Source organism: Hemibagrus wyckioides, linkage group LG27 (assembly GCF_019097595.1).
Source record: "Hemibagrus wyckioides isolate EC202008001 linkage group LG27, SWU_Hwy_1.0, whole genome shotgun sequence".
Lineage (NCBI taxonomy): Eukaryota > Metazoa > Chordata > Actinopteri > Siluriformes > Bagridae > Hemibagrus > Hemibagrus wyckioides.
Window position 1 is genome coordinate 12,704,638 of NC_080736.1, and position 26,547 is coordinate 12,731,184.

Sequence of the window (26,547 nt, forward strand, 5' to 3'; positions counted from 1 at the left end):
TCTTTTGGGAAGGTTTCCACTAGATATTGGAGCATGACTGTGATCATTCAGCCACAAGACCATTAGTGAGACTATTGTAAGAGTGAGGAGGTCTGGGGTGCAGTTAGTGTCAGTGTTCCAGTTCATCCCAAAAGGTGTTCAGTGAGGTTGAGGTCAGGGCTCTGTCCTGGACACTAGAGTTCATCACCCCAGTCTTGGCAATCCACGTCTGGCAAACCATTGTCAAGCGGGAATAGGTTTGGGCTCCACCTCTTAGTTCCAGTTAAAGGAAATCTTGATGCTACAGCATATAAAGACATTCTAGACAGTGTGCTTTCAGTTTTTTGGCAGTGTTAAGAAAACCCATACAGATGTGATGGTCAGGAATGTTTGACAATATAGTGTATAAATTAAATGACTGATGATGATGCTGTTTTCAGGAAACTGTGAAGATGATACCCTGTATGAAGCATTGCTGAAATTCACTTTAAATAATGCTGCATATTACACTATATTGCCAAATGTTTTGGGACACCTCTCCAAATCATTGAATTCAGATGTTGTTTTTCAGGGGTTGAGTTTGGCCCCAGTAAAAGAACTCATAATGCTTCAGCATACTTCAGATAGAACACCTTAGGGATGAATTAGAGCAGAGACTGCGAGCCAGACCTTCTCGTTCTACATCAGTGTGTGACCTCACAAATGCGCTTCTAGTGAAATTGTCAAAAATTCCCATAAACACAATCCTAAACCTTGTGGAAAGCCTTCACAGAAGAGTTGAAGCTGTTATAACTGTAAAGGGCGGACCAACTCCATCTTACATTCATGTACATGTAAAGGCAGACGTCCCAGTTTTGGAATAGCTCGGAGTCTTCGCTCTAATTCATCCCAAAGGTGTTCTATCGGGTTGAGGTCAGGACTCTGTGCAGGCCAGTCAAGTTCCTTCACACCAAACTCACTCATCCATGTCATTATGGACCTTGCTTTGTGCACTGGTGTGCAGTCATGTTGGAACGGGAAGCGGTCATCCCCAAACTTTTTCTACAAAAAAGTTGGGAGCATGAAATTATCCAAAATGCCTTGGTATGCTGAAACATTAAGAGTTCCTTTCACTGGAACTAAGGTGCCAAGCCCAACCTCTGAAAAACAACACCTGAATTCAATGGTTTGGAAGGGTGTCCCAAAACTTTTGGCGATACTGTGTATTTTGTGGTCTAGCGCGCCATCTACTGGACACTGATCAGAGTTACACTAACGCTCTCTTGCAATGCCACCGCCACCTGCGTTGCTAGGAGTATTCAATCTCAACCGTGATTGGTTGCGTTCGGATCTCTAAGCCAATAGAATTCGCTTTTGGAAGGAGGTGGACAAGGCTGTAAAGCGTCTAGATACACGGACTTAACTAGACGTTTTGGAGAAGTTGACGAACTAAACTTGCTCAAAATATTTAGAATGCGCACAAACACGTGAACGGACACGTTTGAGTTGTTATTATACACGTGCATTTCTTGATGTGATTTGTTAAAATAAATAAGAAGAAAATCTCGGCGTAAATCTCAGTGCGGCGAGGGGACAGTGGGATCATGTCAAAATTCAACTTCTCCTTTAGAAGAAGCGAGAGAAAGGAATTCGTGAGTTTCAAATAAACCCTTTCTTTTGTTTTGTTAACTAACTTACTGGTCAGTTGGTCAATTTGTTGGTGTTTCTGCAGTGTTCTGGCGTTGCTAGCTAGTTTAGATAGCAAGGAGGCTATGCTAGCTAACCTTAACTGTAAATGCTAAAATACAATGAAAATGTAAAAACATCCGACATGCAACTCAAACATAACATCTGGGCAGTAAAGTGTGTGAAACAACACCATGATCACTCGGAAATAATAAAGGTACCAAACTGTACCTGTTCCTTGTTCTGAGGTCTTTACCTTCTTATGGATTTTTACCTGAGAAGGTGTGTACTGTACCTTTAATTAACTTCTGGACTTGTTTATTCCAGGTAAAAGATACAGACTAAAGGTACAAAAAGATGTCCAGTCGATGTTGATGCTCCCTCAGCAAACTTGGAAAAGTTGTTTAGTGCCTTTATTTTTGAGAGTGCAGTCAGTACTGTATAAAATAGGGTGTGTCTCAATCACCTCTCTAGCTCCCTACCAAGATTTGGAGCAAGGTAAGGTGAAGACATGGCAAGGGTACGGTGGCCAAGAAGTGCAATCTAATCTAATCAATCAATCAATCAAACTTTATTACAGACTCGAGCCGGACAACATATACAGGTCATAATATCTAACACACACAATAAAGAAGAAGAAGAAGAGGAAAAATGAACGTGTTACAAAAACACTGCAATACCAGCGTCACCACAGCTTTGACTGATACCGTGTAGTACTAGCCCTTATATCTGATAGACCCACAATCATCTCATTTTTAGAAGCATTAAGCGGCAGATAAATCTGTACATACGATTTCGTAACAGAGCTTTAAAAGTGATTACTCTTGCACTCACAAACATTTCACTTGCACTATGCCGTCAAAGTCTCCTTAATAAAATTCTCATTGCATCATTATAACTTACATAAACTACTTGGAGCTTCTCTAAACTAGATGTTCTAATATAACAAATCCGAAAAAACAAAATAACAAGCCTAAAAACACAATAACAAACCTGGAAACAAAATAACAAACCCAAAAACACAACGACAATTTAGACAAACTGGGAAAGGTAGGTAGAGTTTGCGAATGGAATTTTTAACACTGATTGGACGAGACATCTGTCACTCAAGCTATACAAGAAGTACAGCAGACTACAGCAGTAGAAAGTTTTATGAACGCAGTCCTGCTCTTATAACGCTTCTTACATCATTTAATCTGGAATAGTTTTGTCTTTGAAACATACCTGTTTAATTTTGGTGTGTTTTTAAAATAATCTTTACGTCATGATATACTATCAGTATATCCAGAATCATGGCATGTGAAGTAGAGTTGAATGAATTCCATTTTCTTATAAATATAAATATATATGTTTATTTTCTTTAAAAGATTTAAAGTTGCACTATCGAAAAAATTTGGTTTAATGTGAAGGCAGAACTCCACACGTACAAGAAATACACAGTTTCCTACTTCTTGTATATCTTGAGTGACCGATGTCTCGTCCAATCAAAGGTAAGACTTCCGTTCACAAACTATACCTACCTCTTCCGGTTTGTCTGAATTGTCCTTGTGTTTTTGCATTCGTCATTTTGTTTTCTGATTTATTATTTTATTTTGCACTTCTCTTTCACCATACAAGGCCTTTGGCCCATTACATATTGTGCCACTATGACTTTTATATTTCAGTTTTATGACTGTGTAGTCAGGTTCTAAAACGACACCACTGGCACTGATCAACAACAGACAGCAGCAATATCTTTGACATTATTTTTTTCAGTGTTGCTTTATGATGTTTAATAGTTTTATAGTGCATTATGATAAGAAAATAATTTATGTCATGATACTTCAAGCAGAACTGTAGTCTGGCCAGTGGGTTGAAAAAAATCATTAAACAATAAAAAGTCATTAGACTCAATCAAACCATAAATGGAACGTAGAATGAAGTAAAAATCACTCAACAATGATAACAAGCTACGTTCATTTGTAGATGAAGCTGGCTGAGAGTTATTTAGCGACTAAGACATCCCTGACGACTGAACTAGGGAACAGATTGAGACGCACCCTTACTCTTTTTACGTTTATTTTTGCTAACATAGCCACAACAAACCAGTGAGCTCATTTTAGCAATGTTTAATCAACTTTTACAAAATTATAAGCACCTAACCAGGGAAATCCAACATTTACATAACATAAGATTTTCCAGAGAGGTTTGCAGAAATGCTCTGTCATCAAAAACACATCCTCAGGCTGGTACCGATAATTCAGAACACCCTATTCAGGCCGGATTAGTTTCACGCGGGCAGGTGGATTAATGCATATTTAATTCCACATGTTGCTAAAGATTTGATATACTAATAAGCACTTTTTATCAAGCTGATAAAAGTGCTTATAATAAGGTATAAAGTAATCCATGAACATTAATACAGAGGTGTCCAAAAGGTTTATTCCATCCAATAGCCCTCAAGCTAAACCACTGTTTTGGAGAAAATAGTGAAAAAACAAAACAGTTCAGATTCAGTGTTCTTTATTAGTGGTCATTTAAGGGTCAGTGACAAGTTCATTCCATATTGACCTTGCCAGTACATGATGCATGTTTTTCTTGTCTCTTGTGGGATAATGGGTCAAATATAGGCTCATTAAAGGCTCATAGGGAATGTGAGATTGGCAAGCTTCTGTTTTTGACTTTGTAGGCAGGCCTCAGTGTTTTAAATCTTAAGCAGGCAGCTACAGGATGTCAGGAAAGAGAACACAGCAATGCTGAGGTGTGGTAGAACTTTGGGAGATTAGACAGTTGCTGTGGTTTAAATGGAATGGAGAGAAAGACCTGCTAAATGTGAGTTACAGTAGTCCAGCCGTGGGGTGACGATGTGGACTGGACACCATGGGGAGGAATGGAAAAGGAGGTGTAAATTAGGTTAATGCTATGAGGAGAGAATAAAAATTAGTTGTCTGGAAATACCCCAAGGCTGTGTGCATGGTCAGATGGTGTCATTATTCAGTTCTCCAGGAAGTTCACAATATCTTGATATGGAGATGTATCTCCCAGGACATACAGCAGCCCAGTCTTGCTGGGATTTGACCTGATGAGTTGCCATCTATAATGAGATGTCTGGCAGACATGCCAAGAGCATCAGAGCTCTCATGAGATGTGAGCGTCCGAGTGAAACAAAGGAGAGGATGAGTTGCATGTCGTCAGCATAGCAGTCAGTGTGAGAATACAGCCTCAGGTGTAGAGGGAGAACAGAAAAGGACACAACACTAATCTTTGTGGGATACCAGTGGACTCCAACCTATGTGAATGCCCTCAACGTCACCTGGTACAGTATGACCACTAATTGGATGTGCCACTAAGTCTATGGAGGGACAAAAATCAGGTCTTGTGGTTGAAATGAGTATATAAAACAAAAGTAATTTTAGATTTTACATCCAGTCCTGTTAATTCGATTAAATTTTATTTGTATAGCACTTTTAATAATAGACATTGTCACAAAGCAGCTTTAAAGAAATATATAAATTCAGATTTAAATGATAAGTTTTACATCTATTCCTGATGAGCAAGCCAGAGGTGATAGTGGTGAGGAAGAACCCCCCTAAGATGATGTGAGGAAGAAACCTTCAGAGGAACCAGACTCCAAAGGGAAGCCATCCTCATCCGGGTGACACCAGAGAGTGGGATAGTAAATCACTTCCCTTCTATAACTGTGTACTATATGATCAAAACGTGTGTAACCAGGAAATTCATTCGGGTTTTAACATGATTGGACTTGGTTCAAACTTTTTTATTGTGTAATCATCATTATTACTGAAATAAGTTTTAAGCAATTATCCATTTTTAACAATGCAAACTTGAAAAGAACAAAACAAGCATCACGTACAATCAATTAAGAATTAACAATTACACCCCAATCATTAAAACAAAATGAAATAAACGAACTAAATAAATAAATCCGGTGGAAAAAGAAAAGAAAAGAAAAAAATAAACAAATAAATAAACTAAACAGAAGGCAGAGATTTGAGAGACTTAAAAATATGAGATAAAAGATTGCTATTTCTTAAAGAAGCTACTCTTCTAATACATCTAATTTGAGAAAAAACATGGTATCTACAAGCCATTGAGATGTAGTAGGGGGCTTATCAGATTTCCAGTGGATTAGAATACGACGCCTAACTATTAAAGATGTAAAAGCCAAAATATCCAATTGTTTGGAACTAAACTGAGACCAGACCCTTGGAACCCCAAAAATTGCAATAGCAGGGCAAACATTGATACTGACCCTGAGCACCTCGGACATCACTGTAAAGTAATTAACCCAGTAAGTTTGCAGTTTAGAACAAGTAAAGAACATATGACTCAAATTGCACTAAGATGCTTGACATCTGTCACATCTATGATGGAGACTTGAGTGCAAAACTGGTCGTGGCATCTTCATGGTTTCTAAGTGCTACTATCCACAGTAGTTAGTATATACAGTCTTTAACAAACAGAGTTATACAGCTGTGACACTTGATCATATCCAACATACTCAGTGAAGTGTTTTATGTACATCACAATTGAATCGCTGAATTGAAATGTGTGAAATTTATAAATAAAAGACCTTGGTTGATTGATGTTTCTTAACAGTTGGGAACCCTCTGTGTATAGGTGCACACTGTAGATACACACACTGTGGATAAAATATTGTAATAATGCTTTGAAAGTCAATATTGAGTATTTTCAGCTATTAAAAGTGGATAAATACAATAACTGTTTCTTCAGATCAGTGAAATAATTAAAAAATATTATACCACACAGGTTATGTTCATGTCTGTCAGTGTTGGTCATTCCCTCCATCTTTTACCTTTCATTCCCATTGACACTCTTGCCATTAGGAGATTTTGTGTGTTATACACAGGATGTTTCGTTTTAAAATGTGATTTTATTGCTATAAACTGCTATTAGTCCCTCACAAACCTAATGACAGATCGTACCAGAACAGAACAGGAGGTATAATTGGGTTTTGTGCTAAAATCTAAACATTTTCAAAGCAGTTTATAGGACTATGATCTCTACAGTTCCTTATAATTTGCTACCACACACGCAGCTCACATTCATTTATTCATTTTTCTTCAGTAAACTCTCAGTCATGATCAGGTTTTTCTGGCAGATTTGAAGCCTTTCCTAGAAATACGCCTTGGATTGGACACCAGTCCATCGTTTCTGTCCGTAATGTTGTTGAAATAAGCTACATGTCATTCACAATCCTCTCTCACACATGCAGTTGTGCTTCTTTGTGACTTTTATAGAAGAACATAGCTCATGGCTTGATCCCTGCTGCCACCATTGCTCCCAAGCCTGCTGTTCCCCGCACTCCTCCCCCTCGTAGCCCCAATTCCTCACCAGAGAGACCCAGGTACTCACATTCCTCATATACATCTTTTTTTTTTCCATCTCCAACTCCCTGTTTCTTGTCCATCCTTTTCCCACAGTCTTATTGTCCCTTATTCTTATCGAGCTTCTTCTTTGTCTGTTTTAAATTTTGTTTGCCTCTGTGTTTCAATCAAAATGCATGACTTTACATAGCCATTGTTGTCTAAATGATTTTAAGTTAAAAGCTTAAACATTCAATGCATTATCATATATTTTGGATTTTTATGAAACTTCATTCCTGTAAACATTTAATGAAACAGTTGATGATTACATACTGACACTCTTTGGTTTCTTTTGAGTGCTTATAGCCTTGGTGGATTAAATATTTATGTGACAGTCTGGGGTGTAGGTATGGTTGAATTCTTGAAAACAGCCAAAAATGAACAAGAAAATAAGGTTGTGCCCCAAATTCTTATTTATACTGCCTAGATTTTATCAAATGCAAATTACATTAATTATTAGCTGGTGCTTTTAGACAGTATTTTGATGTCTGGCAGTGACAGAGATTTCTTTCACTTTTTTAAACTCAGAGATGCCAAACTCATTCGAGGTAACGGGTCACATAACACATAACAAACCCAATAACACTGACCAAAAAAAGAAAATTGTTTAATTAGACCAATAACCCATCAACATCTCTTAAATGTGTTTGTTCATTGCCATTTTCTGAAAGGTGTTTTTGATTAATGAGGTGGAGATGAATCTGTTTCTTTTTATCAAAATAAAAAATCTGGATAATTTACGTTATATGCTTGATGCTGTATCATGTCTGATTTAGTTCTTTTGGAAAGAGACAGCTTGGTAATGAAAAATGACATTTGGTTTTGTTAAAGCGTTTATCTATATCGCCCCCTAGTGGAGCAACTTGGACTAGACTAGTAAATTAGTAGACTAGTAAATCCTTCAACTGGATTGATAAAATGATTTTAATTTAAAACACAGTTTCTAATTTAATCTCATTTAAAACGTGGTTTTCAGCACAAAATATATATAATAGAAAGTGTCTGAATGTGATGATGATGATGATGATGATGATGAGTTTTTTTAGACTGTCACACAAATACATGAACCTTCTTCACTGCACTCCTGGAGACCTGGTAAATAAATGAATATTTTAATAAAGAATTATCAAAACATGTTTTTACTTGAAAAGATTCTATCTATCTATCTATCTATCTATCTATCTATCTATCTATCTATCTATCTATCTATCTATCTATCAGTGCAGCAGATACAGTTCATACTACTTACTGCGCTCTCAGTACTACTGTTTAATTTCTCACATGAAAAGCAGCATCTCCTCTTTTGTTCTTCATTCTAGGTCTGCTCTTGCGGCTGCCATATTGACGTCCTCTTTAACAGGACGCACGTTTGCCATCCCTCCACCCCGCAGCAGGTCCTATTCTGAAAGCGAGTGCTCACACACAGACAGCCACACTGGTTTTGAGCCGTACGCCAGCACAGCACTTTACACCAGGTAGACTCAACCAATCTTTCATTCTCCCTCTCTGCTGAAATTTTAAAAAAGAATAATAGTCTGCCAGCTTTAATTTAAATATTACATGAATCAAGTGAAATATCCACATCTGCATATCAGACAGCCACACATGGGGTCATTAACCAAGACTGAAAACCTGTGCATCAGAAGCTTATTATTCTGTAAACTGTTTGGTTTTCTAAAGTTCTTTCTGACTGTTTCTCATTCAGCAGTCTATTCATCTGTGTAATGAACAGAATTATTACGACAGATCACATGATGATCATATACTTTCATCATATGTTCCTAGCCTTTGCAATCTGTTTTTTATTTTTCGGAATGCTCTATTATCTAAGATGAAGCTCTTTTACTTCAGAGTCATCTGTTGTCCTTAAACAAGATGTTTCATATTATCTTAAGGTATATGTGAGTGTAGTCAGATTAGAGTGTGTTTGTGCATGCACACATGTTACACGTTGTCATCAGGGTTTGATACACAGCAAGCAGTTTATTAAGGACATTGCATGTAGCTGTCCATCCTTCCATCCATGTCCATATCCATGTACTGCTTATGCAACACAGGAACCTAGAGACACAGTGCATTGGGCAGCAACACATTGCAGAGCACACACACACTAACAAAACATACAATTTACAGCCAACCTACACCACAGGTGGGAAACAAAACCCCAATTTTGGAGGTGCAAGGCAAACCTACTAACCAAAAGTAGCTTTTTGCTGCATTCATAACTGCATTTAAGAACATGAACACATCATAAAACTAGTGAGCACAGTAGAACAAGACCAGTGGTGTTTGTATGGTTTTGGTATGATTTTCTTGACTATAAGCAAGCACAAAATTAAATTAAATTCTCCTTTTACTTGCCATATTGAAGCTTCAAGTCTCCTTTCTTCTGTCAGTGCAGAAAGAGGACATGGTTTATTACATATGCTGTGTATTCCTCCTGGATGATGTTTGGGTAGATGATATTCTGTGGATTTAGAGCACAGACAGTGGTTTGGAAAACTTTGCAATCAATCAATCAATCAATCGAGCAAAAAGATAGACACATATAGACAAACAGACAGAGAGACAAATAAACATTGCACTATATACATATACATTGCACTGAACAGTGTTGTGGCTTTTGCACCCAGGCATGCCCTTATTCCAATCTTTCTCCCTGTATTAGCTGGATATTTAAAGCTTTTCATATTCAGAGCAACACAAGAAGTGACTCGATAGTATCACGGTGTCAGAGTGACAGCTTGATTATAAATAACACTTTATTGTTTCAGGGATCGATGGCCAGATTCGGTGGCAGGCCGACCTCGTCTGCCTTCTCCACGACCCGGTGATGACTACGATGATAACGACGAAGATGAGGAGGAAGAGATAGAGGCAGACGTGCACAGAGAGGAAAGTCATGTGTACCAGTCTGTAGAGAGACAGGACAGAGCTCCAGTGGTACTGAAGAAGGTTGTGCCACATTTTCTTTGTGCTGTGAAATAGGCTTATCAAAGAGAATTTAGACTGCCATTGCTATTAAGCATCCAGCAGATGGCACAGTTTATCCATTGGATTTATGTTCACAAACGTGTGTGTGTGTGTGTGTGTGTGTGTGTATATAATACCTATGTATATTCGCACACACACAGACACACACTCACAGACGATTGATATCATGCCATATTTAGCCTAGTTACTATGACTAGTCTTACAATAATAGTTGCTAAAACAGTCTGTGTTACTAAGCAGATTATGTTTACATATATAAATATACTTTATGTATATTTTGCCTTTTTTAGGCCTCTGCGTTTCACTTAAAACTGGACGACGACACGGACAACTCTACCTTCGAAGTTGTCTCTCCTTTAAACACTGAAGGTGTGCCCTCTAACTGTAAATTGGTCATTTAATATTTCATAATATTCAGACACCATAATGTATTCTGGACAGTGATATATCTGAAAGCAAGGATACAGTGTTTGATCTGAAAAGAAATTTATTTCTTTATCATTTTCAATTGAATTCAATATATACATTCAATAAAAATGTATTTCAGATGAAACCGAGGTGGACGAAAGGACGAGCGTAAAGGTAAAAGAAGCCTTCATGACATTATTCATCCACTTATGAAACAGTAACAGATATTACTTGTCCCATAATAATTTTTGAAACAACATTATTGACATTATCTATACCCCAAAGAAGGCTGCTTGGCCAGTCTTTTGTTGCCTTAGACCAAATTAAACACTTCCCTAAACTGAAATCCATCTGTCTTCCATCACCACACAATGCAGGCAGTAAAAAAATACATAAGCAGTTAAAAATAAACTAAATGTGGGCCATAAAAAGTTTTTTTTTTCAGATGTCTGGGACAGTTGAGAATTTGCTTGGAATATATGGGTCTTAGAAAAATTAAAGATTTGCACAAAATTATCATTCAGAGAACAATCACTAAATGCAATTCAAGTGTCAGTTCAAATATACAGTGATCAGGTGTGACCTAAATACAACTTTTGGCCATGTGCACCATTGGGACAAGCCCCCAGTCCAGCTATAAAATATGGTGGTGGATCATTGTGTTGACCTCAAGTTTGTTGGCAATGTGATTTCCACAAGGTTCTGAAATTTTCCCAATTTCTCTCCCAGTAGATTGATTTCCCTTATCACACCACTGCTAACAAAAAGGTGGAGAAAAGTCAGGAATCTGCCTCTTCTGCACATATGAATGCACAAATGCCCATGATTGGCTTGTGTTTCTTAACAGGGCAGAGAGAGTATAGTCAGTGTTGCCCATGGATAGCTAAGGAATTGTCAGAGATACAAATTCATGATTTTCTGATGATTTGCATCGTGGTATTTGCCAATAATTGTAAGCACAACTGAAAGTGTTTATTGGAATCAGAGTTCATTCCTCAAGACTGTTATAAATGTAGGACTGTTGAGCCTAAAGGCTGAGACATGCCGAGAGGGAATCAGAGAGAGAAACAACAGAAAGTAAGAGAGATTGAAGAGAATGATGTCTGTGAGGAGGATCAGAGAAAATGAGAGCACTTTTAACTAGAAAGAGCATTAGAAATGGAGAGAATGAAGAAAGAGACAGTGAGGGAACAGAAGATGCTTCGGTCTTTTTTCTGCTTTCTGCTGTGGGAACAGTAGGTTGTTAATATCGCTGTCATCTCTGCTAAGAGATTGACTGTGTGGTGGCCTGAAACAAGAGGCCCAACGGTCCCTCTGACTCACCATTTAGTCCTCCATTAGACCGCCAATGGCATTAGACTTCCACTTCTAAACGCCAGTTCCCTGCTGCCTGGACACATTACTCCACACTTGACCACCCAGAGCACACCAATTTAAATGGATGTTGAAAGCCATTAATGACTCTGGTTTCTACCCTCTGACTTAATGAACATTACTTTTGGTGAAGATAGGTTAAATTAGCTTTGATGACAAAGCCCCTGGAGGGTATAAATATTCCATTTAGAGTGCAGCTACTGTATCCATCACCACCTCAGTACCTTTATTGTGCATTACATGTTTTTCATTGCACATTGCATTATTCTGTTTCTACAGAAGCCCCCGTTGGCACTACAGACAAAGTCTCCATCTCCCAGAAGCATGGCATCTTCAGGTACAACAACTCCACAATTCATTTCCTTCATATCTTTAGTATTAGAATTTATCTGTTTAACCACTAAATAGGTCATGCCAAGTTTCTTTCAGGCAGTATTAGCTTGTGTGTCCAATTGAAAGCATATATCATAATAGTTGTGTTACTAATCAAATTTTCAGTGCTGCTGTACTACTACTAGCTAGTCCATAGCTGAGAAGGGCTACAGAGTGCTATGTGACTCATACAGCACAACTAACTAACTTTACAATAAGCCTCATCCACCTTTTGTGTCATGCCAGTGAAAGCATAGCCATGTTTAATTTTCATTCTATTTCATTCTATTATATAGCTTTTTCTTCAGATTCGGAGATTTGTTGGCAGTTTATTAAGAACATAATTCAGAATCAAAATCTAAATAACCATAAACAGGCCAGGGTCATACACAGAGTTCACAGTGATATCAAAGCCTGAGGACACATCCAGAAAATAATCAGGAAGCCAGACGGGGGTCAGACAGAACGAAAGCAAGAATCATACAGAGAATAGCACAATGTAATCCACCGCTCAGAATTTACACAATCGGCAAGGCTTCTCAGTGAGTTTCTGCTGCCATGTGCTTTATATAGTGTTCGGATAGGAAGTAACAGTGACAGCTGAGGAAGAATACTTGTGCTACGTCCACACATCCAGCGGCACACAACAGCAAAGTAACCGGAGATCATTCTCATTTTCAACAAGAGCTGGTGACTTCCTGTCAAATGAGTGACATTTGTATCCAGCAATATGACACAGTTGAAAAATATGAAGTGACTCAGTGCAGTGACTACCAATGGGAGTGTAGACAGCAGAGCACATGCGATCTGTTACAAAGAGCACACAATGCTTCTCCTTTATCTCGTATGATATGATATATATATACACTGCTGAATTTTATACACAAACACCAAATTTCCTTCCAGATTGTTTTGAATGCTAGTTGCTCCACCCACTAATAAACATTATTACTATGGCAACCAGTAGTAGGATCGCCTACTGGCGATAACCTCTTGGCAGTCAAATCGTTGCCTGTGTGAACCTAGAGTTAGAATTCATATAGGTATCATATAAAGACACCACCGTATCATATTGCATGAAATTTGATGAAATGTTTGTGTCTCTTCATGTTGTATCTTATCGCCTACCATTTACACAGAAAAAGTTTGTTGACACTTGACCCTTATATGTTTCTTCTGCAAACCTTTGAAAGCAAACAATTTTATAGAAAATATTTGTATACTGTAGCAATACAATTTCCCTTAATTGTAACCAAAAAACCCAAACCTGTTCTAGCTTCACACTGCCCTTGTGCACAAAGCCAACTCCATGAAGCCATGGTTTACATTGAACACCTTTGAGATGAACTGGATCACAAACTCCACCCCAGACCTCCTCACCCGACATCAGTGCCTGACCACACTAATACTCTTGTGGCTGAAATTTCCACAACCCCACTCCAAAATTTAGTGGAAAGACTTTCAATAAGTGTGAAGATTATTATGAAAAAAAAGCCCTTGGGTGTGATGGTCAGGTGTCCCAAACCTTGTGCTGTAGTGCATATACTGTAATGTATTTGTCCTTTAAAGCACATTCATCTGCTCAATGACCGATACATCCCAGTTTGGGATAAGCACTGGGAAAAAAAAAACAAAGTCAGTTAATCACCTGTTACAGCACCAGAGTAATCGGCTGCTAAGCACATGCTAACCCTCATTCTATAACTTCACTATAAATCAAGGATTCAGGAGATGGAAAACTGATGCTTTATTTTCAGATTTTTTAGGTTTATTTGCATGCATAGAGTAGACCCCAGAATGTCCACAGCAGCTTAATTTACCAACGGATCTTGCTTAATTTATGCAAAAAGAAGAAGAAGTGAGAGAAGTAGAAAAGAGATGAGAAATAAGAAATAAAGTGTCTTCAGAGAAAACCTAGGCATAAGCCTTTCATGAATAATATGAAATATAATGTGTACATATGCAAGAAAGATAGATTTAGACAGTAATTGGAAAATTGGCTATGGATTAACTGTAAGGCTAATTCTGTGAAAATGGGTAAATCTTCAAAATGAAATATAAAGGAAGTATTGTGTGCAAAACTGGTAGCAGGGAACAGTTCTACTCTGCAGTACTTAGGTTCAGTGGCTTGTTTTTATGACTGATAGGCACAACATTTTTAACAGTCTTTTGATGAAGCAAATGTTAAAAACCTAAAAGGTCAAGTTCTCCATTTAGCCTCATCTTGAGAAACGAGTACCAGAGTCACTGACACTATATTATAGCTTCATTTTTTTTTTTTTTCAATTTAGTCAATGCCTCTGGTCTAACAGTCCCACTGACATGAAGATGGCCTTCTACATTTTGCTAATTTTAAGGGGGAGAGGAAATGGCTATAAAATCAGGGAAGAGGAAAGTGGGAGTCATCATAGCCTTCTCTCATTACATTTCATTTCAGTGCAAATAATACCCAATCACCCCTGCAAACCCCCTTCACCCCCCCTTCCTTTGCACTGAGAATCCATTTTTAGAGACCATTATAAAGGCCTTAAAGTAGCTAATGGGACAGAGGAAATGATCATGCTTGGGCTTGTTAAACCCTCCAGCTTTGGGAAAGACTGGTATCTTATATAACCTGCATTATCATTTATTGCATTGCCAGATGTGCACAAAGGAGCTTATCATGGTAACTGGAAAGAATGAAAATAAACTGGATAAATAAATAACTTTTCAGCAGAACATATATAAACTATCTAAAGGTGGTTTTGGATGTGAAATGCATTTACTGTGCCTTCCCTGGAGTGCTTGATAGAGCATTGTACAAGAAATAGATTGAGTCTCAGAGTAAATGAAAAGGTACCAGGGCCATTCATTTTATTGTTTTTTTGTATGCAAAATTCACAAATATTTTACAAACACAAATAATTAATTTCTGGAATAAATAAACCGTGCTTCTTCTTCTTCTTCTTCTTCTTCTTCTTCTTCTTCTAGTACATTGGCAACCCAATTAAATGTTGATATGGTTTGGCAAAAATAGAATACTATAAGAAACCATATAAAACCATGTTTTATTAGTTTGCATTTACTTGTAATCTTGTTTAAGCAAAGATAATGTTGGTTAAATGCTAATGTAACAGTCATATACAGAGTTTTGCTAAGATGCTACATAATTAATGATTCTCTCATTATTCCCATAACACGTCATTCTCTCTCAGATGCAAAAGAAGATCTCCACACTCAGTCTCCATCCCGCAGCACTCCGAAGAGAAAAACCTCAATGAAGAAGAGTCCAGCAAGAGAGAGGGAGAGAGAAAAACTAGGTGAGAACATGTATAGGGTCATCAGGGATGTCCATCTGCATTGTTATACTCACTGCAAGAGTCTGGGACAAAGTATCCTCTTGTTAGGAATTGTACATGTCATAATCAACTTGCTTTAGTTTTCATATCCTGAGAACATCAGGAGTAGGCTAGAGCTTAGTAACCATCAATCTTTTTAGATTAAAATACATATTTCATACACCGATAAGCCATAACATTAAAACCATGAATAGGTGAAGTGAATAACGTTGATTATCTTGTTACACTGGCACCTGTCAAGGGATGGGATATATTAGACAGCAAGTGAATTGTCAGTTCTCAAAGTTGATGTGTTGGAAGCATAAAAACAGGAAAATATAAGGATCTGTACTACTTTAAAAGGGGCTAATTGTGATGGCTGTATGACTGTGTTTCTGGTATGCAGTGGTTAGTACATGCAACTGGGGAAAGAGTCATGGGCAGCCAAGGCTCATTGATATGCATGGGAAGTGAAGGCTAGTCTGTCTGGTCCAATCCCACAGAAAAGCTACTGTAGCACAACCTAGAGACTACCTAGAGACTGGAATCCATAGATATCACCAGACACTGTGTTTTTCCCTGCTGATGCTCTGCCAGACCTTTACTGCAGCTGTCTTTACTTCTCCAGACCTTTACTGCAGCTGTCTTTACTTCTCCAGACCTTTACTGCAGCTGTCTTTACTTCTCCAGACCTTTACTGCAGCTGTCTGTGCTTCAGTTCCTGCTTGTTGTTTGAGCATTCTGAATTCAGCAAATGAAATTCATGCTCAGTCAAATTCAGCTCAGGTGATTGACTTGGCCACTGCAGCAACATTTTTGTTTGGCTTGATTCCAAATTAAGCATCAGGACATTGTCCACCTGCTCAGTGAAGCACTATCCAATGGATTTTAAAGCATTTGGCTGAATTTGAGCAGATAATATAGCTCTGTACCCTTTTTTTGTCTGTCATCAATCAAATTATCAGTACAAGGGAACCAGTTCAACGGGCAGCCATACACACCCATGCAGTATGCTTGTGATCATGAGCAGTTCCTTCCCTTCTCCATACTCTTCTCTTCCCATTATTCTGAAACAAGTTTATCTTTGTCTCATCTGTCCATTAGCTGTTGCTCCAGAATTGGACTAGCTTTTTGGGCTCTAAAATTTCAAATCTGGCTCATATAAAAAGTGCTGTAATTCCTACACCGTTCACCTAATTTAGGTGTACATACCCTCAAATTAAAGCTAAAAGTAATTTAAACTCCAACATATTGTGCTATACAGCTGAAATAATAATACTTTGTCAATGTCCCAATGACTGTACATGCATGTGGCTAAATCAATGCTAATATTATACAGTTCTGACATTTAAGCTCGGGTAAAAGTGCTTTTGGCTAGAACACATACGGCTTGTGAATAGTCGTGCTCCTCTGGCAAGCTGATATCGCACTCAGTGTGAACGTCATGAGCAACTTTGACATTAAAGAATGACTCACAGTCGCTCTTCTGACATGCTCTTGGCCGCAGCAACACACGCTGTTGTCATTTATTGTACTCACATTCAGCTTAACACAAATACCGGTCGTCATGGGAATAAATGTTTTATGGGCCTACAGCAGTGATGCAAAAGCCTTTTAAATAATTTTGAATGTTTTATTGTTTTAACCAGGATACTGTTTGATTGTGGCATCTTCAGTAGATATATGCTGTTATTAAAGTTGTATATCATTATCATTACAATTTATCATCATTTACAATAACAGAATATTGTATTTTGGAAAATCCTGGCAGCTTCTAGTTGCTTGTTAGATTCTGAGCACAGATTAAACTTTAAAACAGGGTTTTTTAAAACAGATTAGATTTTATATTGAAGAACGAGTTACATATTTAAGTAAATAACTAATTATAAATAGCAGGTTATATGAGGTGTTTGTCTAAAAATAATCTTTTGTGTAACAACCTCTGAATCACCAAAACTACACTACCAGTCAAAAGTTTGGACACACCTTCTAATTCCATGGTCTTTCCTGAAGATTATTTAATTCTAAATTGTAAAACAATGCTGAAGGCGGCCGAAATACACAATAATGTCCATTGAACAGTTGATATTGAGATATGTCTGCTACTGATGCTCTGTAAAGCCTTCATAACGGCTCTAATCTGAGGTGCTGTTAATTGGTGATTTCTGCGGCTGGTAACTCTAAATGAACTTCTCCTCTGCAGCAGAGGTAAATGTTGGTCTTGCTTTACTGGGATGGTCTTCATGTGAGCCAGTTTCATCATGGTGCTTGGTGGGTTTTGCAAATGCACTTGACAATACTGTTCTTGCAAGAACTATTCCAGAACACCTGACCTTCGTGTCTTAAAATAACAACTGACTGTTGTTTTTTGTCATTACATATGGATTACTTAAGTCCATGTGTGTTATTTCATAGTTTTGAAATCTCCAGTATTGTTCTAGAAAATAAATCCCTAAACAAAAAACATTGAATTAAAAGGTGTGTCCAAACTTTTGACTGGTAGTGTACATGGAAACTTACCATGGAGCATAACCAGAGCAAAAGATACTGACCTCCTGTAAAGAAACATCTGCAATCTTCAACACACACAAGCATACACAAACACAGTTATTGACATTTTATTAATTCTAATTTATTGTTTAGTCTGAGGAACGTTAAGGGCTTTTCATACAAATAGATAACCCTGGGTCATTGTAAACCCCAGGTAATCAGAATCCTGGGTTTCTTATTAATCGGGTAATCCGGGATTAATAATGTTGTCAAGAAAAAAATGTCGCCATTTAATCTAACAGGGTTTCTGTGACTGTACAAAGCACTGATATGAGGCACACACAGTTCAGTTTCTGATTGAGTGCCTATTTCTGAGCATCTAGCAGTTACATTCACCACAGCATTATTTCACAGTGTACACATTTGGCACCGCAATGCAGGATTAACACCACAAAAGCACTGCTAATCCTGCTTCAGAGCAGGCTTTCATAACCACGGGTAAAAAGTGATGCTAACGCCGCTTCTAAACTAATTAAATGTTCCTCTACACAGGGATAAAAGTGGGGTTACAAACAGGGTTTAGAATGATGATAACATGGGGTTAAACTCTGTGCGAAAAGCCTTTCAGAAAGTGTTATCCTGTCATGCAAAACTATGGAAATAATGAGAATCTTTATGTATATTGCTCTTTTCATTTTAACATCAACATCTATATGTACGTTGCATAAAATAGATGAGGCCAAAACAAACTGTAGATGATAAAGTAGAATAAAAATAAATAGACTCCAAATAATAAAAACAAGATATTATCCAGGTAAGTCCCAGCACTAAGAATAATTAGCTGGACTTTGTAGTCAATCTGGAACTTACTATATGAGGTAGCCAGCGTTTGTTGCTTGTATAAGACTGAGGTAATGTGCTCTAGCAATTTTTTTTTCTCTTAAGGATGCTAGCTGCTGATTTCTTTAATGAAATATGTCACAGGAGCCCAAACCAGCAGTGTGAAAAATGTTAGATGTGCTAGGTCAACTGTTGTATTCCAGAGAAATCTAGTTGGCTTTTATCTTGCTGTGTCTCCTTTATCTACTTTCCACACATTTCATTTTTTCTGTTCCATTTCATTTCATTTCATTTTTTGTTTTGTTTATTATGACTTGTTGAGCTGAAATTGTTCTGATTGTGCTTTTGCTTCACTTTATAATAAGCAGTTTTGTTTTGCTGTGTTCTCCAGCTTTCTGTTTTGGCTCTCTTTCTGAATGGCCTGAAGCCACAATCCACTTCTTTCTGGATCATTATGTCTGCAGGGAGCCAAAGCAAATCTGTCAGGGTTTTTAGCTTTATTTCATGCTTAAAATGCTTAAAAAAAGAAATTCTGACATTGTGACTCCTGTTATTTTCATTGAGTGCTGACATGAATTTAATCCCTGTTTTTTCCTCCTTAAGGGTTTTAGCAGAAGCATTCATGAGATGTTTAACTACACACATCCACATTGTGTTGCTTTATGTTGTGCAGAGGTGAATGAGGCATATCACCATGCTGTGGAGTTTCAGCAGGAGCTGGTGAATGAGTTGAGAGAGCTTAGGGAACAAAATCACACTCTGACTGCACAGAAGGAGGTGCTGGAGAGGACGTGCTCAGAACAGAACCAGCAAATCCAGCAGCTACACCAACAACGATCACACTCGTCCCGGGATAGAAGGCACTCCACAGGTGGGCACTACACAGGCCTGTGCACAGACACATAGTCACACAGCCACAGGTTCACATACTTTTATTCATACATACATAACATATAGGATTTCTTTATTTCAACTATTATTTCTTATGTCAGGTTTTCAGTGGATCAAAACTTTTCATACACTACAATATTTTGTTAGCATTGACTTTTAGCATTTCTTTGAACTTGAATCAAATGCATGTGGTAGCCTTCTACAGAAAAAGTGCTGGAACCTTCTGTGGGATTCAGGTCAGGGCTTTGTCATCGCCACTGCAGTATTATCACTCTACTCTCTTTAATACATTGTGTCTTGCATGTACATACTTTTGGAACCAGATACCATAACTGCTAATTCTTTCACCAGTTCCTTTGTTGCTGTCTTGGGGTTCAGTTGAATCTCCATCCAAAGTTTATTCCTCCCTGGGAGTTCATTTGTGCCTCTTTTCTGAACAATGCCGTGTCTGTGTGGGCCCCAGCGTTTCTCTATTTTCATACAATTATTTATACAGATGCTTGTGTTACCCTTATTTGTTTGGAAATCATTCCTAAATAGGAAGCAAAATTGTTGGATTTTTGGTATTAAGGGCAAACTGGTTCTAGAAGTAGAAGCTTTTACAACCACTCTCCCAATCATCTATTTATTATGAATTGATCAACGTAAAATTCATTAATTTAATTTCTGGAATCTTCCAGACTGTTATAAGACAGAGTCACATACATGGTATATGTAAATGTCTGACCCACTGGAACTCTGATACAGCTGTATAATTGTTGTAATGTGTGATGTGTACAAATGTTCCTAATGAGTGCAAATTGTAGGTTTAATGTGACTCTGGATGAAGGATTTTTTTGTTTTGTTTCTGTAACAAAATATGGCATTTGTGTGTTTCTGGGAATAGAATTATTCAATTTTCTGTGCATGTCTGTTTAGGCGAGAGCTCTGAATTGCTGAGTTTGAGGCAGCAGGCACAGGAGCTGGTGGATGAGAATGATGGATTGAAGATGACAGTGCATCGGCTAAACGTGGAGCTGAGCCGATATCAAGCACGCTTTAGACCACTCACCAGAGATGAGGTACAACTAAAACAACGGGTGGGAAAATATGAGAAAATTACTGTACGATAACAGTGCAATGCATTCTTATTGTATTACACACTATGAATTTATTGTTTCACGTTTCCCAGGTGGTCTTAAATAGCAAATTACAGATTTTGAGGTAGACAAGGTTGATGTATCCAACTGAGTCTGTTTTAAAAACATTTCACACACATTGGATACTAAGGCGCCATTGCATGCCTGTTAATCAGAGGTTTGTCATAGCTGCCCATGATTGAGTTGGCATACAAAGAGACATGCTGATATGGGGATATATCAGCAAAAATGAAAAAAGGCCATCCACCAGTGACTTCACTGCAGACTGCAGAATATGCTTTAAAACATTTTTTTAAACATACTCTTATAGTGTGCCATCTGTGTAAAAAAACACATTGTATTATATTATGTGTGCAATATTGTGAGTGTGTAATATAATGTAGATTTGGTCTTAAATGACTTTTGAAACATTTTCTCCTACTTATAGAACTATATGGACTACACATAAATCATTTCTAAAAGCCTTACCGGTACCATTATACTTTGCCATTTAACATAAAAAAAAGTCAATTAGCTTATAAAACTTGCAACTGAAATGCAAATGAAATGTTATATACTGATATTTTGATACAACGTTTTGATACATACACTACTTGATAAACAGCCACATATTTGGAAGCTGTATAGTGCATAATATCATATATATCCAGGTCAAGAGCTTCAGTTAATGTCACATCAAACATGTCAGTGACTGTGGTATGGTTATTGGTGACAGATGGGCAGATCTGGGTACATTAGAAATAATTGATGTCCTCAGATTTTCACAACAGTCTCTAGAAAATGCTGCCAAAACCAAAAACTCATCCAGTGACCTACATGTCTGCAGGCTTTGTTAAGAAGAGAGGTCATAGGAGAATGAGCAGACCACTTTGAGCTGACAGGAAACTGGTAACTCAAGTAACCACTTTTTACTTCCATGGTAGTTGAAAAGCATCTCATGTCAGACCTTTAGTTGGATGGGATGCACCGGCAGAAGACCACATCTGAGGCTGGCTGCAGGGGCAGTGGCAGCTCAAGTGGTTAAGGCGTCTGGGTTGTCGATCGAAAGGGCCCCTGAGCAAGCCCCCTAACCCTCTCTGCACCAGGGGCACTGCATCATGGCGGACCCTGTGCTCTGACCTATTCTTCCAAAGCTGGGATATGTGAAGAAGATTTTTACAATTCTGCAATATGCTGATCCAAAAACGTATAAGCTCTTTGATGAAGCATGGTGGAGTTGGTGTCATGGGCTTACCAGACTCACTAATCTTTATTAATGATATAACTCATGATGGTAGCAGCAGAATGAATTCAAATGTCTACAGAAACATTCTGCCTGCCAATGTATAGGGAAATAAATCCAATTTAATTTGGATGAACTTCATCATGCAAACAATGATCAAAAAATTGGAATGCTTTGTTTTAGACTCTCTCTGATTAAGGCAATCAGACAGGACATTAACCATATTTAGCAGGCTTTTCACCTCCCTAACAGTAGGAAACTCCCTAATACAAACAACTGAAAGAAGCTGCAGCTTCACAAAAGAAGAATTCAGCAGTTTGGTAATGCCAGTGAATTGCCGTCTTGATGCAGTTGTTGCAACAAAATATCAAGTGCTATTTATTTTAAGACAATAAATACTTTTGCTCATTGAAAAATTGAGTGGTCTGCTACCAAAATGCGATGTTTAACTAGATTTTAAATATCAGGTAATGAATGCTGAACTCTGATCTGTCCTCTTGTGTTCATTTTTGATCTCAAACCAAAATGTCTTCATTTCCAAGCTAATAATAATAAAAAAAGTAGAATTGGCCTTCCTGTTCCAATATGTAGGGGAATGTATAGGATAGATGTTTATAGAGTTCTTCTGTAAGCTTGACTAGGTTTGCATCCTATATTAAATATAAGAAACCACATCAGAGTTTCTGTGCACAAATTTGGCTGTGAATCTAACCACCAGGCATTTTGCCATTTGTCTACCCAACCGTCCATCCATTACGCACTGGGGTGAGCACATATGATGCACATAAATCACAATCTGATTCCAGTCATAAATAAAAGCCTGACAAGAAGCATGCAGTAGAAATAGCTCAGAAATAATAAAGTAAAATCGAAAACGCCTTATGGCACGTTTCAACAGATGCAAAGGGATATAGTGTGTATGAGTATATTTTTGTAGTTCATGAAATAAATTGTTAGCAAGATGTTTTCTCTGCACAATCAAACTATAACCTAGTTGCACAAAGGATAAGTTAATAGTTGTAAATATATGGATGTAATAAGCAATAAAATACATTAGTGGGTGATATCTTTCTTTCTTTATCTTTGCTCCAGGAGCAGCCTGGGATAATAAGAGCACATTTCTGCTGGTTGCTGTGTCATGCTGCAGCCATTTAAAGGGGAAAATGTCTCTCTGTCTCAGAGCTATTTGTCTAATACAGGCTGATTTCTTTCTGAGATGAGGAGCATTGGACAAGAGCTGACATTACAGTAATGATATGCAGCTCTGCCTTTCATCTCTGTCAGCCTGATTATTGCATTATAAATGATAATTTGCCAGTGTTATAATTTCAAAACAGCATGAACATGAGCAAGAGATAGGATTGATCACATTTTTTGCAGAACATTTTATTACAAGAACAAATTCAGCAAATTCGGTTCCAAACATCACTTCTACACCTGAGGAGCAGCAGATGTTGTCATCAAATCCTGTTCTGCATTCAACTTTATGCATCTAGGCTATTTATATCTAGCTACAGCAGTGAGGGCAACACTTTGTGCATTCTTCTGTGGCACTGGATGACCAGATTGTTGCTCAGCGTTGTCATTTGTGTGACTTGGTTGCTTGGTTCAAATGTCCTCCTTTGCTTGTTTTTTTTCTGTGCTAGCTAAATAAAATCAATGTTTTACTTATATGCAGTAAATACTTACAGCACTTGACTTTAAATATAGCACAGGGCAGAATATCTTGTCTTTTTCTTATTGGGTCAGAACTATGCTGTGATGATTCTTGGACCATTAGAGGAGTACTTGCTGTGCTCTGTTTTTGAAGAAGATCTATCTTCCTTCAGGACATAGGTGTCCTGGATTTTTTTTCTCTTGAATGCGGTTCTGTAGCTTGCTGGTTTTTTGGGGTAGGGGAGTGAGTCCCACATCTAAACCCTCCTCTTTTCTCACTGCAGTCTTGGGGATGGCTGTGGTGGAGTTACTTATGTGCAGCAAAATACCTAAGCTCTTGAGTTGAATGTTGACTGCAGTTCTTGAATGAAGATATGAGCCTTAAGTGATCTTGTGTGCTATTTATCTTGGGTGCTCTAGTGGCTGCTTTCAGGGTGCTACGTTTTGTAAAACGTATCAACAATATGGTTTGGTATCGAATTGAAAAGAAAAAGTAGATCAGATTTATAAAATCAGGTGAGGATGCTACACTCAAAGCAGCTAACTGCTTCTCAGTTCACAGAAGCCTATTAGTGGTTAGTGTCACTCTGATTGTCAGGGCAGAGAGAGTATGCCTTTTCACTTACCCAGAGAGCACGGTCATTTTTTGCTCACTTGGACTCCTGGCCACAGATGTTTATGGCATTGCAGTTCTGAGCCATAGTTTTCTGTTGCGCCGCTTCAGAGCCCAGGAGGTGCATTTATATTAAAATATCTGCAGAGGGTTATAATAGTAGTGAATATAAACAAGCCATGAAAATGAAAAATGTATTACTTAAAAAAAGAATTTAGAAAGGAACCACTTTCTCTACCGTGTCTGAAAATGTGCAGTGTCTGAATATGTTTTTGGTTTAGAATACAGCAAAAACTATAAATGAACCAAGGTTCCTGTGTATACTTGTGTATATAACTGACAGCACAAAGTATTCTTAATTCCTTCTGAATAAAGAGTCAGAATTAAGCTATTAAATTCTTGGCTTTACATTTATTCATTTATTTTGCTAATCTTATGATGCTTCACTAAGACCTTACACTGTTGTATAATGAAAACACTGAAGTCTGTCCTGAACACAGGTTAAATCCTGATCCAGGGTAAAAAGGCTTTCCAATAGTAAATCCTGGTTAAGTGATGCATGTAATTTATTGCTTAATCTGTGTGAAATAGTGGTGCCCAGTGTCCGGGAGTTTCAAACCACGTTTCTAACTGTGGTGTCACACAAGAAATACATTCAGATCCCAAGCTAACTAGGGACCTGACACAGCATGCATTTATTTTCAGTTACTTCCTTTCTCAATCCCTCAGTATTCTGTCTCTCTGCCTTTTTTTTTTTGCTCTTTACCTCTTTTACTTTTTTCCTCTCAGTCCCAGCAGGGAACTGATTTGAAGTTAATGGAAATTGCTTCATCTTCTCACATCATGACTCATGGGTCTTTAAGCTTAAGCAGGCAGTTCCTTGCTGTGCTACTGCATCATGGCTTCCTCTCTTTTTTTTGGTGTGAAACTGTTGATTGCAACACTGTCTCAAAAGACCTTGTCAGAGACAGGCAGAATGCTGTCGCGCTTTAGATATAGTTAGATAACAAACTCTTGGGCAATATGAGGCAGGAAGGATAATAGGGAAGCAGAAACCAGGGAATAAATAGGATGAAATATGTTCACCAGTGAGGAAAGGAATAACATAAATGTAAGAAATAATGAAGAAAACACTAAAACATGTTCCCGTAAATTTACAGTGGCAGTGGTAGCTCAAGTGGTTAAGGCTCCGAGTTGTTTACCAGAAGATCAGGTATCTCAAGTGGTTAAGGCTCTGGGTCGTTTACCGGAAGATCAGGGTTCAAGCTCCAGCACTACCATTCTGCCACCACTGGGCCCTTGAGCAAGGCCCCCAACCCACCCTGCTCCATGGGCGCTGCATCATGGCTGACCCTGCGCTCTGACCTCAACCTCCAAGGATGGGATATACGAAGAAGAATTTCACTGTGCAGTAATGTATATGTGACAAATAAAGACAACTACTGGCAGCTTGACCTAGAAACTTCTACAACTCGAAATGCAAAAAAAAAAATCAATCCCAGAATGCAATGTTTCTTCAGTATGATACTGTATTATTGTTGAAGCCGGCTGAAAAAAAGAATATTTCTGTATATTTACAACCATTGTAAAAAGCTTTGATTATGGAAATGCAGGGAAATACTGTAGAAATTACCTGTAAATTTACAGCAAAGGGTTATAGTGTATCATATCCACATATCCATCCCAGAAATGTAGTTTCTCTGAAAACTTATTTAAAATTTCCATAAAGGGACTGATGTTTGAGAAGAAAACTAAAATGAACTGAATGGCATTTGGGTTTTAAATCAAAAGATAAATATGAGAGGGTAGATCAGAATTTCAGGTTTCATTTCCTGATATTTACATCTAGAGGTTAATCGTCTTTGAACATGGCACCCAATTCTTAGGTGAGCAAAATCTGTATCGCAACACTCTTAATGTAATTTAATATTTGGTATATCCCTTTCTTGCAAATACTTGCAATAAAGCTGGTGACTCAGTGACTCAATGTTGTGTTCTTCATTTGTCAAGCTTTTCCACGCTTATAGTGCAGCTGCTGTTGTTGTTTCTTTAGGGGTTTCCTCCTCTTCAGAAAGGGAAATGCCTACTCATCATTAAATTGACAGAATATTTCTGTAAACTTTTGTGGCTCATCGCAAATCTGGCCTTCTGACTCTTACTGCTGATGAGTGGTTTGCATCTTGTGGTGTGGCTTTTATAT

General features: G+C 37.9%; 1 protein-coding gene across 1 annotated transcript in view; it reads left to right on the forward strand.

The window, feature by feature from the left end:
• Positions 1-1,343: 1,343 nt before the first annotated feature.
• Positions 1,344-26,547, forward strand: part of cep89 (centrosomal protein 89) — an 86,880-nt gene continuing 61,676 nt past the window's right edge. Inside the window, exons 1-10 of the mRNA XM_058382320.1 lie at positions 1,344-1,610; positions 6,906-7,012; positions 8,351-8,506; positions 9,806-9,986; positions 10,316-10,394; positions 10,573-10,607; positions 12,087-12,144; positions 15,374-15,478; positions 19,500-19,697; positions 20,636-20,778. Coding sequence (XP_058238303.1) covers positions 1,563-1,610; positions 6,906-7,012; positions 8,351-8,506; positions 9,806-9,986; positions 10,316-10,394; positions 10,573-10,607; positions 12,087-12,144; positions 15,374-15,478; positions 19,500-19,697; positions 20,636-20,778 — 1,110 coding nt within the window. The 5' untranslated portion in view covers positions 1,344-1,562. The remainder of the gene's footprint in view (positions 1,611-6,905; positions 7,013-8,350; positions 8,507-9,805; positions 9,987-10,315; positions 10,395-10,572; positions 10,608-12,086; positions 12,145-15,373; positions 15,479-19,499; positions 19,698-20,635; positions 20,779-26,547) is intronic.